The following is a 20,361-nucleotide window of genomic DNA, read 5'->3' as shown; positions in this document are numbered from 1 at the left end:
TTGACAGTCTTTTCCATGAGGAAGTTTTCCCTAATATCCCATCTAAACCTTCCATGGAACAACTTGAGGCCGCTTCCTCTTGTCCTGTCCCTTGTTCCCTGGGAGCAAAGCCTGATTCCCCCCTGGCTCCACCCTTCTGTCAGGGAGTTGCAGAGTCAGAAGGTCCCCCCTGAGCCTCCTTTTCTCCAGGATGAGCTCCCCCAGCTCCCTCAGTTGCTCCTCATCAGATCTGTGCTCTGGACCCTTCCCCAGCTCCACTGTCCTTCTCTGGACACTCTCCAGCACCTCAGTATCTTTCTTGTCGTGAGGTTTCCAAAACTGAAATCAGTTCATTCCACAACACAGTTCAGGACACCCCTGAGAGGTCCCAGGCAATCAATATCAGCTTAATTAAGGCTACAACTCCACACTGCACAGGTTTTGCCCCTAAGATCAACTTAAAGGCTTCCCCCTCCCACCAGCTGGGGCTCAGCTCACTGCTGCTTGAGGCACCTCGTGCTAAAAAACAGATGACAAAGTCCATGGCTTAAAAAAAAACATCCCTTAAAAACTCCAGCTTCTTGTCTGCAGCTTATTTTTCATGTATGTCAACGAATGGAGGGCTCAGATGTGATGAAGTTGAAGAACAGGGCAGGAAGGATTTCTGTCACAGGGCATTTGATCCAAGTCTATCTGCAAAATGCAGCACAAGTGCTGGAATTGTGAAGTTGTGCCGCTTGAGAAGAAAATATTAATTTTTCCCCCCAAAAAATGCTGTTTTCAGGAATTCACCCTGCACTGAGAATGTCTCTTGCTAGCCAGGCTTGTGCTCATTTATTTGGCTGTGCTGACCCCCAGAGTCCAGTGCTCTGCACGGCACATCCCAGCCCAAATCCCATCGGGTCCCTCACCTGCTTTCCACCCACTGACACTAGTCCAAGGACATTTTGCTGGAGTGATTGCTCCCACAGGCTGGGGATGATTGCACCCTGCCAGCACCAGAGAAAACACACATTTACCCCATGTTGACTCAAATTGCAACATGTGTGAGAAACTGCAGAATTAACTGGATAAGGGAGGAAAAAATTACATAGTCATTACAATACAGCATGTAGGGAAACTCATGGGGAAGCTACCTGATTATATCTGATATCTCCAGCCACATACCTGGCAAAAACCAAATTATCACTACATAAACACCCATGGGGGCAGAAAGGAATCCTTTATTTCTGCTACTTGAGTCCAGGGGAAGCTGATACTGTATTTTATTTTATATTATACATTTTAGAACTTTCTAATGACATTTTTCTGAAATAACTGATTGCCATATGAACTATCAAACATACCAATAAGACATTATTAAAGGCACAGAAAACAGAGGTGGATTAATTCGGGTTAATTATTCTTAGGTGGTTGATGCATAAGAGAAATTGTTCAGACTGCAGCCACAATGTTAAAATCACTGTAAAGGAGAGCAAAACTTCTCTAGCACAAAAGGACACATTTTTTTGTTGAGTAAAACTCCAGTAAGCAAAGTGTCTTTCTCTTGCACATACCACTAAAACAACCATATATTTTCCTTTACCCAAATTGAGGTCTCCTTGTGGATGAGGGTTTAAGGCTCATTTTCTGTGCAAGTTTAATATACCCACATACTTTTTTAACTTTTAGAGCTCAATGACACCTTCAGCCCAGAAAAAAAAAGTAAATTAATTTGTCTTCAGGCAAGTGGCATTTTTCACAACTCATATGGGAATTATCCTCCCTCTCACCCCTTCACAAATGACAACCTGATAAATCTCTTATAATCTCTATATACCCTCCTGTGAAGGTAGGATCTTTATTCTTGACTGTGCTCCCCACCCTCTGCCTTTCTCTGCTCCACCCTTTAGACTGACATTTGTGTCCTCAGCTGCTGCTGCAGCTCAGGGGACATTTGTGGGCAGGGACATCAGCCCTGAATCCCCCTTTGTCACCAGCACAGGGGACACCCAGGTGGAGCCACAAGGTGCTCCCCATCTGCAGAGCTGGTTGTCACTGACACTGTGCACACACAGGGGACAAATGGAAAGTGCTGAAGCATTAAAAAAACAGAAAGAAAAAAAAAGAGTTATAATAAATGGCATCCTGGAAAGGAACCAGAGAGTGGTGCCGCTTGATCTATCATCCAGGACCACGTACTAGTGAAAAAATCCTGTATGAGCAAACAGGCTGATGGCACTGACAGGTTATCCGTGCTGGGACAGCCCCCTGGGAGCCAAACCAGGACTCCCACCTGAACCGAGCTGGATCTCTCAGCAGTGGCACCTGGGCTGCAGCCAGACCTCAGTGCATCCCACCAGCAACAGGATAGCAGCAGGGAGCCCCACATTCCTTCAGTCAGCACCTGAGGCTGCAGTATTTTGCCATAAACAAGTGTGTTAAATGCTGGAACTAGTTAAACATAGAACAGCTCTTAAGGAAAATATCCAGCTCCAAGGACACCACCAAGATGGTGCATCCTCAGTGCGTCATCTCCTTGGAGGAAAACACCCACTACACTTAAGGGAGGGATCCCAGAACTTCTTGTCCTTCCAGCATAAACATTAGGGATCCAAAGAGGAAACACAATGGAGAAACACACAGCCTCACTGTGACCTTGCACAGGTACCACCACCTGCAAAACGCCTCACACCAGGGCCTTTCCCAGCAAGAGGGGCTGCACCCACCTCTGTCCAAACAACCAGCCATCCCTGTGACACAGGGCTAAGAGCCCCCACCACTTTGTACCTGCCATTTCTCCTGCAGCTCCGTCCTCATTCTCCTCAGCCTCAGCAGGGGTTTGGTGTCCTCTGGAACCCACTCTGGTACATCCCCCATGACTTCCACCACAGCGACTTCTATAGAAACTGTTCCCTGTTTTCAGCTGGTGGGACAAGTTGTTTGGGACCAACAAGGAATATAAGGCACTTCTTGCAAAGAAAAAGCAGGAGACAATCCAGAACAGTGACCAAAGCTGCCCTGCACAGGGTGGCTGAGGAAAGAGTGGGAGGGGTGGATGCAAGTGAGGCAGCAACACCTGTGCTTGAACCAGCTGATCCCAATTAAGGTTAAATTGTCAAACAGGTGCTCCTGTTTTAAGTAATTTGCTTCTAGAGGGTTTACCACTATTTTATTCTTTAACAAAGAATATAAAAATAATTATTTCATTTTGTGTTAGAAAAGCCAAGTCATTCCCGGTGTCATACACGCTTTCAAAAGCAGAAGCGTGTTTTACATTCGAGATACAGCTTTAAAAACAGCTTATGTAACCAGTCACTCCACTGATTTTTGAGCCATACCACTTCTTTCAGACAAGCCTGCTCACACCACCCTCTCTTGTAGGCTTTTAAACCTCCTTTTGCTTGGGTTGTCCATGGGATGAGACTGGACAGTGGTACCCACGGGCTCAGACACATCCTGCAGCCTTTCCTCTTTCCAAAGTCAGAGATGAAGGGAGATTTTAAGAACCACAGAGGAGAAGAAAATGCAAGGGAGTCATGGACCCCCAATCTCCTTACCTGTTACCTGATGGGTGTTTTGACAGGATGCAGAGAGATGGGAGGATAAAGGGGGAAGCAGTGCTGGGAGTCACAGTGGTTTCCTTACATCAGGCTGGGTGCTAGAGACAGATCCTAAAACCTTAGAAACCCCTTCAGTGTCAGAGCCCCCAGCCATTTAAACCCCCAAACCTGGTCTGAACATGGAAAATCAATTTAGACAAAATCTAACACTCATGGAATGATTTTGTCATGCTCACCTTTTTAGGTAACCACAAATTAATGTCCCAGGCTGTTTTCCTTTAGTCCACAAATTAGCCAGTTTATCAACAGCATTTTGTCTACTCCCTGATCATGGTCTGTTGTCACTTCCTGTCCATGCAGCAGCCTTAGGGATTTCTGTGCATGGGGTCAAAGCTCCAACACTCTGGCACATGACATGTGCCCTGGGATGCTACAGCAATGGATTAAAGCCTATGTGATTACACACTTTATATATATTAATGCATTTCAAACTAAACTGATAACATGCAAAATGCCAGTTCATTGAACTTTCATTGAACTTTCCTTACCCAGGTAAGAAATATTACCCAATTCTGAATTAAATTAGAGCTGCCTGGAAGACTGTGGCTCTCTAAGTTCTGTAGTTTCCATCAGAGAAAATTCTGTCATGAAAGTCACAGAATCAGAGAACTTGCTATGTTGGATGGGACCCACATGGATCATTGAGTTCAACTCTTACCCCTGCACAGGACCATCCCTGGGAGTCACACCCTGTGCCTGAGAGCATCATCCAAATGCTTCTTGAGCTCTGTCAGCCTTGGTGCTGTGACCACTAAATTATATTTCTGCATTTATCCAGTGGGTCAAACTCACCGTTGGGTGAGATAACATTGTGGAAAGAGTATAATGTAAAGAAGTATAAGAAAAGTAATATTTAAACCATTTATGGTTAGAAAAGAAGAACAGATCCTTTGGGACAGGTGTTATATACACGTGAAAGGACCCTTTTAGAAGATTTACTGATTGAAAAAAAAGGACACTCTAACACTTAAGCCTGTAATTCACTGAGCAATATGCTGAGCAGAGGCTGTGGAGGTTTGCAGTGAGAGAAGGAGAAGGCTCACATTCTGTAAATCGAGGCCAAATCAAATGCATTGAGCTTCAGCAGCTGTGCCAATTAAATCTCATTCAATTTGCTGAACAGGAACGTTAACATTAATCACTTTGGCAAATTTCTTAGAATATTTCGTGTCACTAAGTAGTTAAGTGATTTTGTGCTTGTTTACAGTGCAGGATAACATTCTGTGAGGCAATATCATCAGTCACTGAGCAACTGTGGGATGCTTTGAGAACCCTGGGTGGTTTGTGGCAATGTGTCTGCAGTGGTCCTTTGGTTCCCACAGGCTTTTTCAGAAGTATCCAACAGATTTTTTTTTTTTTTTTATTGAAATCATTCTTTGCCATCACACAGCACCCTCAGCACAGGTAAAGAACAAACCTCTGCCAGGGTAGAAGCAATTTTGCCATCTGAAGCCTTCACTGACATGTCCCACCTCCAGCCCAGCTCATCACTGCAGTTCAGGGCACGGGGATGCAGGGAATCCTGCTTTGGCCTTATTTATTCATGAATAGGGTCATCTTGGACCAGATGTTGAAGTTTCCAGAGCTGAGGCTGTTTCCTGCCCTACCTTTGATTCCAGTTCCAGATGACTCATGGACCAAATTATACAACAGAAGAGGCAAATCTCACCCTGGGTTATTCCAACATGGGTGATACCCAGCAACAAAGAGGGGAGCTGCTTTTCTGAGCCTGTAACCCTGCAGGGTGAGTTTTCCTCATATTTCCTCTCCTTTCCTCTCTCCTGTCCCCTTTTCTTTCCTCACTGCAAAATTACTTACCCTTCTGAGGTGAATGAGGCAAAGCGGCAGCTGCTGCTATAAGGTCCCTGTCCTGCCATGGGTGAAATCTGGGGTGGAACACATGCCAAAAGATTAAAATGTAGGCTACAAAAAGAAACAATTATAGCAGAAAAAAAAACAAGCAGCAAAATCAAGACAGTGAGATTTTTTTTTTTCCTGTATTGCAAAGGCTTTTCTTCAGCTGCAGGTTCACAGATTTACAGATTTATCAGTTTAAACATGAATAAAAAGGAGCCAACTGTGAGGGAGAAAAGTCATTTTGAAATAAAATAAGGAATAATTGCAAAGTCCTCCAGCTGCATAGAGCAGCCCACAATATGTCATTATCTGCTCGTCAGGTAATTAAATTTCAGGATCCCACATGGTAAATTTGATGTCATACATTGGTATTAACAGATGAGGCACAAGGAACGTTTCTGGAAAATGAGAGAGCTCAGTGAGATGTATTGTAAGCATAAGGCAAAATGAGTTGGGCAACTTGTTTAATGTATTACTTTATGGTGTTATTAAGAAATATTGAGCCCGTGAGGATAAACTCCCCTTTTTCATGTTTTTTATCTCTTCCCAATTGCATTCACTAAAAGGTTCTGTCTTCTGCCATCTGTGCCCTAAACCAAGGGCTTTCCCACCCCCAAAAGAAATGCTCTTCTCCTGCACCCCAGCAGGAAAGCAGCTTTTAACTTCCCTTGGAAAAGGAGCAGAGCAGAGTCTGGGACAGGACCAGGGCAGCATCTCCTCTCAGCATCAGCACGTGTGGGTACCACTACCCCAGGCCAAAGGGCACAAAGTAAACCCAGGCCTTGTAACTGCTGTAATTAAAGAGGGGGAAAATAAAGTCACTTGGAGTGATGAGATTGTTCCTTGCTGTCAGAAGCCAGTGAAATCAAAACAGACCCTGAAAAGTTTCATTAGTTCAGGTTTTATTCAAATTAAATGATGGGGAACTACAGTGTGATTTTCTTTCATAATATAAATATGAATGTTTCTTGAGTCATTTGTCACACTGGACAAGACAGCTGTCAAGAGAATTACTTTGCAAAGTCCTTGGTCCTCCACACTCATGCAAAAAAAATCTTTAATTTAAAAAACAAGCTTAAACAGTCTACCGAGTCATTATGGTATACTGCCAGCTACTGAACCAACAAAATCTGTTTTACAAAACCAAAAAGCTTCACACCCAGGTAAATTATTTCACAGTCATTCATTACTCTTAAGGGTCTTCTTATACATAAAATATACAAATTAAAATTCTCAATATTTATTTATTGTCACTGTAGAGGAAAATAATTTATAAACCCATAAACAAGAGAAGAGTAGATAAAAAAAAAGTGACTTAGCCCATATTCAGACTAATACCTAGCACATTCCCAACACTGCAGCTTTGAGCAACGAGTTGTGCTCACGTGGATGTGATTTGTGGGCATGATGTTAAACTAAGGGGGCAACTGCTTTGATAATATATTAGTAACAATCCCAAAGGTTAATCTAGCTGTTGAACCATCATGTTAGTTTAGTGAACAGGCATTGCACCTCGCTGGGTATTAAGGATTTTGGTCTCCAAACACTGCAAACCAGAGAACAGTGCTGAGCTTTCGTGGTGGTGTCATGCAAACGTTGCCAAGTGCATTTATGGTAATTACATGCTGCACACATCTGTACAAAGGAAGTGTTTGGATAAACTGAATGAACTGAAAATTGGTTTTAATCACCCCCAATTTATCTATTAGGCACAAATGGAAAAGATGGACTTGATTCAAACTTTTTCCAAACAACAGCTTGCTTGAGGTAAATCTATCCTGCTTCGCAAGCCCAGCAGCATGTGCATCTACACGAGATGCTGTTGGGGCTTGGGGGGTACATCCCCAGGGTGCATCCTCTGCAACAGCAAAGCCACCTTTGGGAAAACCCAAGGCCAGAAAATCCCACAAGGGGTCAAGCACAGGGTGATCCCAAAAAGAGGTGACAACAGGAGCTGAGGAAAGCCTTCATATTCACAAAGGACCGACATGAGGAAGTGGCCCAGGTTTGGTGTGTAAAGCTTTTACTAAACCTCCTGCAATAATTTGGCTGGGTTTGGCAGCCTGGGGGGTTGTGCCCATGCTGTTTTGGGCAGAGCTTCTCCATCTTCTAGCAGCTCACACAGAAGCCAAGAAAGAGGATGGTCGAGTGACAGCTTGTCCCCCAAACTGACCGGGAACCAAACACATGGCACAAGTAAATTAAATCAGAGCATTGAAATCGTCGTAAAGTAATAATCTAAGAGTGTCCTGGTGACTGAGGTAATGGATTTGAATTTATCTCATAATGTGGAGCCCAGTGCTGTCCTTCTCACAGGTTAGAATCAACACAAGAGCCATCCCAGATCTCAGTTACAACACAGCGTTTCTTGTGCAGAGAACGTGCAGAGTCACACCTACACCACAGCCAGCAAAACCCACACTGGAGTGCATGAATTAGACCCAGAATTTAACAGAAGTGTCACTGACAACCATAAAAAGCGATCCAAAAAAATTATTTAAAATCTGTCTTATAAAAATATTTACAGTAAAATTTGTTAGCGCTAATGCTACGTTTTCAGTCCTAGAAAAAGGCAATCTGTAAAGGATCTGGCTCAGGTGCTCAGGATGAACAATACAAACACGAAACCACAGGCCGAAGACAAATTCCAAAAGCATTTCTGGGGGGGGGTGGGGGGGGGTTTACAGCTTGTTCATCACGTGTTAGGGTTGTTGGTATTGCATAGCTGGAAAACGAGGTCACTTGACTTGCATAACACTGCAACTGTTTGAGGAGGAGAGAAAGAAACGTGTCATTTGCCATCGAGGAGAACTGGCTGCAGCTGGGAACAGCATCACTCGTCCCTGGCAAGGGCTGGGAGTCCTGGCCCTGTCCAGCAAGCCACAGGTCTGGGCCAGCAGTGGGCAGAAATGCCATTTTACAATAGCAGAAAAACACCAAAACCTGTTTTCCTTCTAAGGAAAATATCTTGTGAATAGATGGATAGCAGGGGATAAAATTATCCCAGCTTCAGGTATATCCACTTTCCACATCTGACAACCACAGCAGATTTCAACCTTGCTCCTCTCCAGCAGTACCTACTAGCTTTTATCTCCAGCCCACAGAAAGTCAGAGTCCCTGAACAGTATTTGCCTTTGCTCCAGTGAAGCCACAGATATGAGAAGGTTGGCTGGGGACTGTTCCCAACTGCTGAGCTGTAGTGGGGCTAGGCAGCAGCTCATACAGTAGTTTATTTATTTGTGTCTGTACAGATCTAACAAGGGCCATGTGTGTCCAAATGCTTGTTCACCCTTGTCCAGTCACTCAGCCTAACAAGAGATGCTCCCTCTGATCAAAACCTGTCCCATTTTATCCTTTATTCCCACGGGCTGCATCAAAGGGAACCCCTTTTTGGACCAGTGAATTTGAGTCTGTCCAAACTGGGGGCTCATCACCTTCCTTATGTCATCGTAAAGATGCATCTCAGGACTCTGATCCTAAGGCTGTTGCAGTCAGGGATACATTCCTGCCAGCCTCAATGGCTTTTACAGTAAGCAAAACCTCAGAGAAGAGCAGCATGTCATACTATTATTTTGGCACGTTTCACTGCAGATCATAAAACTCAAAATGTTTAAAGGGTATTATAGAAACGACTCATTTATTTTTTTTTAATCATTATTTTCAAGACTTCTGAGCTGACATACAGTGGAAGGGTAGACATCAAGAATAATACTGCCTTTTCTTTGGGCAGTTTGGCTTTGTTTGTGCAAACAAGAACATCCAAAGAGGAGTGGGAGCTACCTAACATTCCCCATGAAGGCCAGTCCTTCTGTGGGGGGGTGACACAGCAAAGGTAGGTGCTGTTTCCCCCACAGTGAACCCATCTTACCAGGACTGTGTCAACTCAAAGGTCAAAAATCTACATATTTACAGAAGTAACCCACTCCTCTGCAAAAGCTGCACAAGAAGATGTAGCGTGGATCCCTCTGAAATGAACTTTGAAGTATTTTTCTTTCCTACTGTTGAAGGTCACGGGGAGTCTTTTTGATAAAAGACCTATGGAGACAGAAACCAGTACAAAAACATTGGCCAGCTGCCCACAACAAAAAGCCTCAGCTGATCTAGGGGAGAGAAACAAAACAAACAAACAAACAACAAATTACAAGAAAAAGCCTAGAGAAAATATTTTTCTTCACTAGTTCCCTTCAGCTGGGAAGCTTCTGGGAGCCCACCCCTGTATGCAGAAGCATGCCAGAACTCACAAGGAGACACAACAAAGTGTTTTAAAGTCAAACAACTTCTCAAACAGAAAACTTTTAAGAATTTGGTATGTAAGCAAGACAGCTCTCCTGCAGCTGGAGCTACATTGGTCTGTTTTGAATAATTTTATGAGTTCTTCATTCTAATAGAGGAATGCCTTCAGTAAGGGCAAGATTAAAATAGCAATTACAGTGACAGTGATTAGTTAATCTCCATGCTCTGGAAGCATTAAAACACTGCAGGTATTTTACTTGGCTCATTAATCCCTGCTTGGGTGACAGAGGGTTCTCTCTGTATGGAATGTCTCTATATTAATGGCACCATAAGGTAGTTTTTAACGTCTAAATGCTCTATTATGAAATGGCATTGAGATGCTGGACAGAGCCAGAACTGGGGATTTCAGCACAGCTGAAATGCGTGGGTTGGGAATACTTTCTATTCAAGCAACATTTGTTTCACAGGAGCAACAAACCCCATGGGAGCAGCACGTGTTTTGTGGGGCTGGAAAGTTTTGTGTGGCTCAGGTGCTGAGACTTCAGCCCCAGGGAAGGCACTGCCCAGCAGGTCCCGTCAGGTACAGCACACAGCATTCATGGCAAGTAGAAAAATCACATGGTATTTATTTCCACCGTAGGACAAGCATTTCAGGGGTACATACAGCAGTCCAGTGGCATGTACAAACGTATGACTGAGACAGCGTCACACTCGAGCCAGAGCACCCTGTTCCAGTCCATTTCTGCTGACTGTTTTGCTCAGCTGGAACTCAGAGCTTTCCACTGCCAGTAGTGAAGTCCACCCTCCAGGCACAGTGAGTAAGTAGTTCAACCAACAATGTGCACGGAGCATCAGTAGTGAAGAAATCCAGGAATGTTCATTTTTACTCACATGCCCAAACGTAGCAGTTTTGTTTCACACAGGTAATTCCGTGCCTGCAGTCCAAGCACAGCGTTTATCTCAGGACAAGCCATTGAGAAGAACAGTTGATTGCACCACAGAAAACAAGCAACACCTCGTGTCTAGCATGGAACATGTCCCCAGAGGGCTTTTCACTTGGCTATGCAATCCACCACAGAGTGGATGATGCTTGGAACGTATCACTTGTCATGCTAAGACGTTAACAGCAATGAGATGGGTCAAGTCAGAGGTCAGTCATCTTCCCAACACCACCTAGCTGGATCCACTTCACTTCTGCTCCTCACATTGGCTTGATTGTGTGTCACAAGGGCTTGTGAATCACAGCCACACCTGTTGTAAGGACAGACAGACAGACACAGTTACTGCAGGAGCAGCTCCTGGGCTGCCGGGTGGCTCAGATCACCCTGCAAAGCCAAAGCCCAGCAACGGGCCCGCAGGGAGAGGCATCTACTATTTCTACTGAAACCAACATAAAACACACAATAAGGTAGGATTAAAGCTTCAGGAGGCACAGCCCTCAAGTTTATGCAGGACCCCAGCTGTTGCCAGCTCTCCCACTGGCTGCTTACCTGCGTAACTCCTCCCTGTGCTCATGCTGGTTGGCAGCAACGTCCACTTGTCTGTGCTGGGGTTGTAATATTCCACCGAGGCCAAATTGCAGGAACCGTCGTCGCCTCCCACCACGTAGAGGAGACCATTCACCGCACACACACCTCAAAGCAGAGCACAGCTGGTCAGACGTGGGCTAACTCACCCCCCACAACACATCTCCCGCCACATTCCCGATCCATTCCCAAGCAGATGCTTCATCTTCTGTTTTTGTCACTCACAAACACCAGCCACTCACACCAGCAGCACATTAATTGCATTAAAAACCTCACAGACAACTGAACCAAACGCCGCAGAAAGGCGTGTCGTGGTTACCTGCATTTCTTCTACACATGTTCATGTCTGCTACTTGCTTCCAGGTGTTTGTCCCTGGGTCATAGACTTCCACACTCTTCCTGACCAGGGGGCCGTCGTGGCCACCGGTGGCATAGAGGAGCCCACTGAGAACACCCACACCTGCCAAGAGAGCCCAGAGTCAGCCAAACCTGCAGGGGAGAGGGCTGCACACCCCCTGCTTCTCCTCCTGGGGGCTTGTCTTGGCCTCTCCAAAGCAATTCCAAAACACAGGCCACATGTGCCTCAAGATCACCACAGTCAACTCTCCACCCACCCACTGGCACCACAGCAGCCTGGGCAGTAGTGCCTGGCAGATGAACCCTCTTGCAGGGCTGTGCCCCTTCTCAGGAAGCTGTTAGGCTATCCAAGATCCGCAGTCTAGTCCCACAACATTCCTCTGCCCTTATTCCATCTCTTTGGACTGACTTGTTCTCTGCCTCCCACCACCTTGTTTCCATCTGCCTGATCTTTTCTGCCATGGGGCCCCCTTTGGTTTTAGCCAGATTCCCAATGCCAGGAGCTTTATTTTTATTTTTCTTGGTGCTTTTGTGCCACATGACTTCATCCTGATGCTCTTCATCTTTTCAACAACTTACAGACTCCAGTTCTTGAGGCTACCAATGGGTTCCTCTCCTCCCACTCCCACCCCCAAACCTGGCAGCGCTTGACACAGAGAAGGTGCCTCCAATGCCACCTTCCCAGCCACTTTTGCAGGCTCCTGGCTGAATTTCTGGGAATGACAGGGATCTGAAGGGTACTTCTGCCTAATATTAAGTAAATTAATTAATTAAAATGTTCACCAATCCGTGAGAGCTAAAAATTCCAGCAACATATCTTCATTAACAGGTTCAAGGGCCTCTATTAAAATTAACAAGGTGTCATATTACTAAAGCAGAAACAGATCTGAATCACATCATTCCAACCAAGGGCTTTAACAGCAGGATGGGCCCTGGGCCCTGACAGTGGAAGGAAAGGCACAGAACTCGTGTTCAGGGAGGAGAGGGACCCTGCCAGCCTAACACTGACAGGTTTTCAACTTGGTCCCTGTGCAAGGATCTTTTCTGTCCTGTGCAGCACAGGGAAAGGAGAGGACCAGAGCACCACTTGGGCTCAGCAGCTCCTGTGCCACCAGAACATCTTCTGGTGGTATATCCCATGCCAAAAACACGATGTGTCACATTGCTCTGAGGCTTGCCATGATCAGCAGGAGCACAAACCACGGCAGCTGCTGTGCTCCAGCTGCAGGATGGCAACACAAGGTGGGGAAGGAAACTATCAGAGCATTACTGCCCCTCCCTCACCCCAAAACAGGCCAGAACATAACTGAGACAGACTGATGAATTACAGCTCCACCAGCCACACCACCCTCTGGGGACAGGCCTGCTGTCACAGGTCTGTCACCATCATCTCTCCCTTCTCCAGACTCTCTTAACTTGCTGCTGCTGGGTTTGGTTTTGACCAGACATCTCCCTCTGCACCAAGAGGTGCTGAAATCCCAGCATGGGATTGGGATTTATGGTTCACCTTTGGCAAACACATAATTCATCTCTAACTGCCATAAATATCCACCTTACTGGGCCAAATCCTTGGTATGGTTGAGATACTCCAACATGCACCACTTGGAAAGGGGAAAACAAGCCCCAACACACATCCTGGCTCCTGAGCTGTACAAGGTGTCTCACAGTTCACTGGAAAATGGGAAGTCACTTAAATAGGGAGTAAAGCTTACTGCATCTGAGCCCAGCAGCACCTTGGCATTTGATTATATTCAGCTGTTTTATTTTATACTTTTAAGAAATAATTTAATTAGTAAACTAATTTAAGCAAGTAAGAGAGTAAAAGAGTCAGAAACACTCTAAAGGCTTTTCCACCTAAAACTGCCCTCCCTGTGCAGTGAGACAGGCACAAACAGATAGGATGTTCCTGCCAGGAGGGGGAAGAGAACTTCAAGCTGGTCCAGCAAACCCTGGAAGTGTTTAAAAAATGAGCAGATGTGGCACTTGGGGACATGGTTCAGCAGTGAACATGGCAGTGCCGGGTTAATGGTTGGACTCGATGATCTTAAAGGTCTTTTCCAATCTAAATGATTCCGTGATTCTATTAAACCCAGACAGTGCCTGCACACCCCCACAGCCCCACTGCCTGGACTGGGGCCACCCCAGGGAGTCGGGGACAACTGTTCTCGTCCCCACTAGATGTCAGCACGGGGACGGCAGTGCCGGCAGCGCTGAGTGCGGTGGCAGTGATGGAGCTGTGCAGCAGATCGCGCTGCAGCACCGCTGGGGACCAGGGGCACCGAGCAGTGCCCTCCCAGTGCCTGCTGGAGGGACACCTGGGTGACGCCCAGAGCTCGAGGAGCTCAGCTTTCAGGTGGGGAACAGAAATCTGCGGAGCAATTTGGCAGGGAAGTAGGAGCACTCCTAACAAAGGACTTGCCAATGGGGATATACTGGCGAAGCAGCTCTCAGAGCAGTGCTTCAAACAGAGAAAATTCACTAAAATCCATCTCACTACAGGCACAAACTGTTTTGCTGTCTCAACATGCTGTAAACAATGAGATGCTCATTCTGTTCTCCTGTAAGGTTGTGCTGGGCTAGGTTTAAGCATCAAGCAGATGCTACAAACTTCTTCCAACTGAACCAACAGTGTGTGTCCAAATTAGTCTCATTTGGAGTCACAAAAGGGTACTGGAGTGAGGAAAGGAAGACAAGGTGTAGAGAGCAGCCTCTCAAACTGCTCAGCTCAAAAGGGAACCTCCCACCCCAGCTTAATCTGTGGGGTCATTTCAGCCCCAAAGGGCAGCCTCCAGGCTTGGCTGCCTCTGGGTAACTGCACAGTTTAACAACAGGGAGGACCCACAGCACACACTGAGCAATAGGACCAACAGTGATGAATTCCCTTTCACCTGAGGTTGATTTTAAATGCAATGCATAAGAGCTCTCACCCCTTTCAGAGAGGAACAGTCACAAAGAAAAGTCCCTACCTAGCCTAACACAATGTAGTAAGCTAGAAACCATCAAGGCTAGAATATAATCCTTTTATAACATGTCCTTGCCTCTAATCCTCCAGAGCAACTCTCGCCAACAAAAAATATACTAAAAATTAGCTTAGCAGGGGCAATCTGAGATGAATTTTGGTCTGCACATCACAAAGTGATGCAAAGGTCTGCAAAGCACCCACTGGATGCTTGCAGGAAGACCCAAAATGAAAATCCATTCGACAAACCCCAGTGACAGGAGGTGTAGCTTGGCTTTCTCATGCTCAGCTGACCCTGCAGCTGGTGATCTGGGGAGAGAACTCTTTGCTTACAAGTGAGACACATCTGTCAGCAGGGCTACTTAGAGACACTGAACATTATTTCATTCATCCAGAAACTAATCACGATTTGGCAGATTTTGTCGAAATCAGGAGAGCTGCTGAGGGCTTCCAAGCAATTATGGTTTCACCCCTCATGGGAAGGGGGGCAAATAACAGGTTGTACTTGCCAGCACAGCCACATTTTTTCCTTCCCTTCCACGAGCAGAGGAAAACCGAGTGCTCATCTGCTCCTTAGGACACTTCTGGGAGCCAGTACCTGCCCCGCTGCGCCGAGTGCTCATGTCAGCAACGTAGGTCCATTCGTTGGTGGCGGGGTTGTACTGCTCCACAGTACTAAGGCACTGACGGGACGCTCCATCGTAGCCCCCCACGGCGTAGAGCTTCCCTGGAACACACACACAGGGCCATTGGCATCGTGGCTACCACTGACTTATGTTACCAGCACACCTGACAGCCCCGGGTGAGGATCCTGCCTCAGGGGAGACATGCCTAAACCTGCTGGGGTGTCTGGGAGAATCCAGAGTAGACTCACAGACCTGTTTGTAAAGCTGGTAAAGCTGTCAGCTAAGACAAGGGTACAACACAGCAGCTTAACTAGAAGCCAACAGCCCAGAAGGTTTTTCAAACTACTTATTGGCCCGGGAGAAGAGGTGACACCAAGGCATGTTCTGCTGATGGAGTGTTTCCTCCTGTTCAGATGCCACAAGGCAAGGTGTGCTGTCAGCACTGCACATTAATTACAGTATCACATGAGCAATAAATATGCAACAGCCTCTTATAATAATATAATACCTGCAAGGAAACCTAGACCTGATTTGGAGAACTTGGGCCAAATCAAAACCCAGCAATGCTGCCAGCACAGCTGAGACCAGCCTGGTCACTCGTGCCAAGTGATGAGAACACAGAAGATACCCCAGGACACCCTCACAGCACAGTGTGATACCCCAGGACACCCTCACAGCACAGTGTGTCCAACCCTCCCTACCTCAACTTAGAGAAAGCTGAATAACAAAGACTTTCTGAGACCAGAGGAGCACAATCAGATATCCTGGGACTGTGTCACACATGAAACAAGGCTGATGCTCCACCATGTCCTTTGTTCCAGGGCCTGACTGATACTCTCTCCTTGTCTCCCTGTATCATCTATCAGCCTGTTTTACATTTAGGCAGTAAACTCTCTGGGCAGAGAGGGATTCTTCTTACTGAAGCACAAAGTCATTCTGGTTCAAGTTCAGGTCTCTCAGATGCTACAACAAACAACCATTAATAAAGCTCAACAGATATGAAGAAAAATTCTAACCTAAATTTTTGAACAAAACCCAGAAATAAGACCAATTTTCAATCCCTAACAGCAGAGCCTGGCCACAAATGAGCTGTGCAACTCTTTGCATGCACAAGACTCCCTCCAACAGTTATCATCTTCAGTTTTGCATTCTCCTATTTCTGGATGTTTGCAAGGCTCCAAGAACAGGCTGGCTCTTTTTTTTCCTCCCTCAGGTTCACTCATGGCCTCCTTCTCAATCTTCCTGTCTCTGTAAACATATTTGTCCTGTTGGTCTGACCCACCTGGTGTTAGTCAGTGAATCAGGCAAGAGTGCCAGACCAAGCAAGGCAAGATAAAGTTCCCTGGCTGGCATCAATTCTTAGGTATTTTCAGTATCCACAGAAATCAGGTCAATTTTTGTCACATTCAGACAAACCCTGTGGATTAACTGAAGGCTGCAGCTTGTTCCCTACACCAGTATGATCAGCTCTTGTCTCAATCACATGCCCTCTTTTTTTTTTAATTACAGACTCCAACACGTGGAACACTTATTTGCACTTTCAAACAAAGCAAAGGAAAAGGATTTCCTAAGTCTCCTGTAGAAAATCTTCACATAGAAATGGATCTCTCATGTCCATACTTAATATTTGTTCTGCATTCAAACCCCTTTAGCAAATCCCAGCAGCCCAGTGCTTCCCAAACATGGGGCAATTTTGAAGGAGATGGTTCTCAAGTACGCAAATTTAAGTTAATGACCACTATTTATTCTCACTTTTATCTCCTTCTCTCTTCTCACTTAAACACATTTCATGTTCATAAAAACATTCCATGTATTTCCCATGTTCATAAACACATTCCCATGTATTATATGACACACACAGGTCAACCCAAACCACTGCAAAGCATGGTTTGTAACAGTGCTTGTGCCAGTGGCTGCTCTGCTCTGCGCTAACTGGAAACTGCTACAACCTGCTGAAGGCAACATCAAACAAAACCTTACACTTGCTTCAGAACAGATTTTGTAAAGGAAGAAATGGTTCCTACTTAAACTGCTCATTCTCCTGGATCCAAACCAAGCTGCTCAGCTCCAGCTCCCTCGAGTGTGGTGCTGACACAGAGGTGCCAGCAGCTGCCACCCTCCTCCCCAGCACCCTCCGCTCCCACCTCGCTCCGAGCTGCCGCCGCACCAGCCTGTGCTGCTGCCAGCCCCTGCTCGTGTAAGAACCAGAGCACAGCGTGCCCTGCCTGATGTCAACAAACACAGGTTTTAGTATTCCTGCCAACCCACCAGCTTGGGGCTGTGGGACAAACTGTGTTCCTGTTTCTGAGCAGATTTTCCGTGATGGGAATTCCATCCACGGGAGCAACGGCACCCGCTGCACAGCAGCACTGGCTCTCACCAGCCACAGGTAGCCCAGGAAGAATAAGGTTCCAAGAAACCTGCACACACCTAATGGCATTCACATGGGCTGGTCTGAGGCTCTTGGAAGGCTACACGTGATTTTTCACTAAGATAAAGAGGAGAATGGAAAAAGCTGCAGCAATTACATCATATAAAAATCAATCTTTCCCAACTAGTCGATGGAAAAGCTCTTGCAGTTGCCTCCTACTACACTTAACCATTTGACACAGGAACATTTGCTTGATGGAAATGGCTGCTGATTTTCTTACCCTCCACAACTCCAACTCCAACACTGCTTCTTCTTGTGTTCATGGGAGCCACAAAAAACCACTCATTGGTTTTATAGCTATAGGCCTCAACTGATGCCAGACCTAGTTAAAAAGGGGATACACAGGTTTTCTAATTAAAAAAAAAGAGAAGAAAAAAAGATTGGTGTTGCACTTTCATCTGCCTTCCGCCTCCTCCCAAGCCCTTAATTCCCGCCACGCTCCTGCAATCCCATTTTCTAATCCCTTGCCTTTCAGGCTGGGACCAGTATCTCAATGCCACTTCTTCAGCAGCTGGAAAAATGCTACCCCATCAGCCCTGCCCTGGGACTGCTGCCTCTCCAGTGTGCTGGGGACACTGAGGTGGAGCAGAGTCCAGATTCCAAGCCCCAAAGACTCACATCTGTTCAAGTATTACAAAATATCCATGTAAGAGTTTAAAAACTCCCCCGGACCCTGCTGCACTGTACTCATCACCAGCTGAAATACTTCAGGGCTTAACCAAGTGGCAAAGCTTTACAGCAGAGGTAGAGGTGTGAACCTAAACATGTAGTTATGCCAAGACACGTCCCAGGTACACACACCCTGTAACATGCCTTGCTGGTATTTTATTCGTGTCGTTACAAAAAATTTCACTGAAACAAGGAAAAATCCCTTTTCAGTCCAGAAAAAGCGTATTCATACAGAGAACGAGACTGAAAGAACTGTATCACTGAAGAAAACAACTAGGGTGAGATGCTCTGTAATTGCTGATGGCTCAGAGCATGCATGTGGCTGGTTACAACATGCAGCAAACCCCAGCTTTGGCTCTTCCTCTACAGGAACCTCACTAAAGCCCTTCAATCTCTGCAGGGCCTCTGCAAACATTTTTTTTTCAGGTCAGGCACTGCCTGGTTTTTGCTCAGTCACCTACCAGTGCTGCCATCAAAGCCTCCCACTGCGTACAGGAGGTCATTGAGCACGGCTGCCCCCAGAGTGCTCCGTCTCTCCTGCATGCTGGCTATGGATGTCCACTGGTCCTTCACGCCGTCGTACACGTCCACCGTCCGCACCCGCAGCGACCCGTTAAAGCCCCCGACGGCATAAACGTTGCCAGCCATGAACACCACCCCTGACAAGAGAGGAGAGAGGTGTCACAGTGGTTTTACAAATGGTTTTGGGAGCAGGCGCCCTGCCAGGGTGTGGGACGCAGCCGGGAGAACGTGGGCACGGCTCTGGCGTTTTCCGCGGGTTAAGGGCGTTGAAGCCAAGTGTGATAAAACACATGGGAGGGGAAACGCACATCAAACCATGGCAGCACAAGGCACAGATGGATTTCACACCTGAATGAGTAATTTTGTGAGCCAGAGGGAACACCAAATGGCGATCCACACTCTGTCAGATGTTTTCAGAGGAACGCTCCCAACTCGAAGATCTGCTCTCTGTCACCCACTCCTCAGCACCAAGAGGGACTGACTCAGCTCCTTGGATTTTCACTAGGATACCAGCAAGGCAAACTGGATCCCTGTGGGCTGCCAAGCCAGTGGGATGGGAGGAGGAAAGGAAACGCTGATGGAGGAGTAGCCAGGAAAGAGAGAGAGATGATGAAGGGGAGACAGTGGCTATGGAAAGTGGGCAGGCAGGATCAACCCCTCTAGAGAGGGGTTCATCCACCTGAACAAGAAAGGGAAAACATCTGTAGGGAAAAAAATGGCAAAAAGAAAGAGCTATTTGAGGCCAGGGGCACAAAGGAAGGCTGAAGGGATGGCTGAGGCCATCCATCCAGTGCTAAAGAGCTGCATGAGGAAAGAAGGTGGCAGCAAAAGGTCCCATTACCTGCTCTGCATCTCCTTGAGGGAAGCTCAGCAACCTGATCCCAGCGCTCCTCCTCAAAATCATAGCACTCCACACTGCGAATGGCTTTGGGGGCCTGCCCACCCACCACGATCATCACCTGGGGAGGGAAAACAACAGATAGAAAACCTCAGACATAACCCTGAGCAGCTTCTCCCTGCAGAGAAACCATCACCACAACCCAGTCAAGAGCAGCTGCCAAAAAACATGGGGCAGGCCAACTAGAAGCCTCTGCAGCAACACTTATTTCAGTCAATTCTATTTCAAGGGGGAAAAATTTATCTCCAATTTAATGCACACTAAATATGGCTGCCTCATTTACCATGTCCAAGGTGGGCAACCTGCCCAATTTCCCCTTGAAATACAAAACCTTTCGGACCCACAGCGTATGAAAGACTCACTGTAAAAGTATTTTTAAGTGAAGAAGATTCCAGCATAATTTCCACTGCCAGCCCACTGTTTAGTCATTATCTCCCTGGTGGTGCTAAAAATAATCAATGCCACTGAGCAAATAAAACCTGACAGCTGTGTTGCCACCTGTGGGGAAGGCGACACTCAGGGAAATCACCAGCACTGTGACCACCTGGGGTGCTCAGCTGCTGAAGGAAGGGATTTGTCAGCTCCATTAAGGCTTTTGTCTGCCACAGGTATTGATCCAAATTCAGGAATTAAACCCTACACTCCTTACAGAGAGGGAAGAGCTGTGTGAAGGGGATCAAGGGCAACCTCAGGAGTTCAAGA

General features: G+C 46.4%; 1 protein-coding gene across 4 annotated transcripts in view; it reads right to left on the bottom strand.

The window, feature by feature from the left end:
- Positions 1-6,681: 6,681 nt before the first annotated feature.
- Positions 6,682-20,361, bottom strand: part of KLHL3 (kelch like family member 3) — a 61,685-nt gene continuing 48,005 nt past the window's right edge. For all 4 annotated transcript variants that reach the window (XM_027643587.1, XM_027643588.1, XM_027643586.1 and 1 more), the window contains 7 exons: positions 19,603-19,720; positions 18,701-18,898; positions 17,791-17,892; positions 15,112-15,240; positions 11,517-11,657; positions 11,162-11,305; positions 6,682-10,922 (listed from right to left, as the gene is read on the bottom strand). In XM_027643587.1, coding sequence (XP_027499388.1) covers positions 10,894-10,922; positions 11,162-11,305; positions 11,517-11,657; positions 15,112-15,240; positions 17,791-17,892; positions 18,701-18,898; positions 19,603-19,720 — 861 coding nt within the window. In that variant the 3' untranslated portion in view covers positions 6,682-10,893. The remainder of the gene's footprint in view (positions 10,923-11,161; positions 11,306-11,516; positions 11,658-15,111; positions 15,241-17,790; positions 17,893-18,700; positions 18,899-19,602; positions 19,721-20,361) is intronic.

Source organism: Corapipo altera, unplaced genomic scaffold (assembly GCF_003945725.1).
Source record: "Corapipo altera isolate COAL_440 unplaced genomic scaffold, ASM394572v1 75, whole genome shotgun sequence".
Taxonomy (NCBI): Eukaryota; Metazoa; Chordata; class Aves; order Passeriformes; family Pipridae; genus Corapipo; species Corapipo altera.
This window is presented reverse-complemented; position numbering and strand designations above follow the sequence as displayed.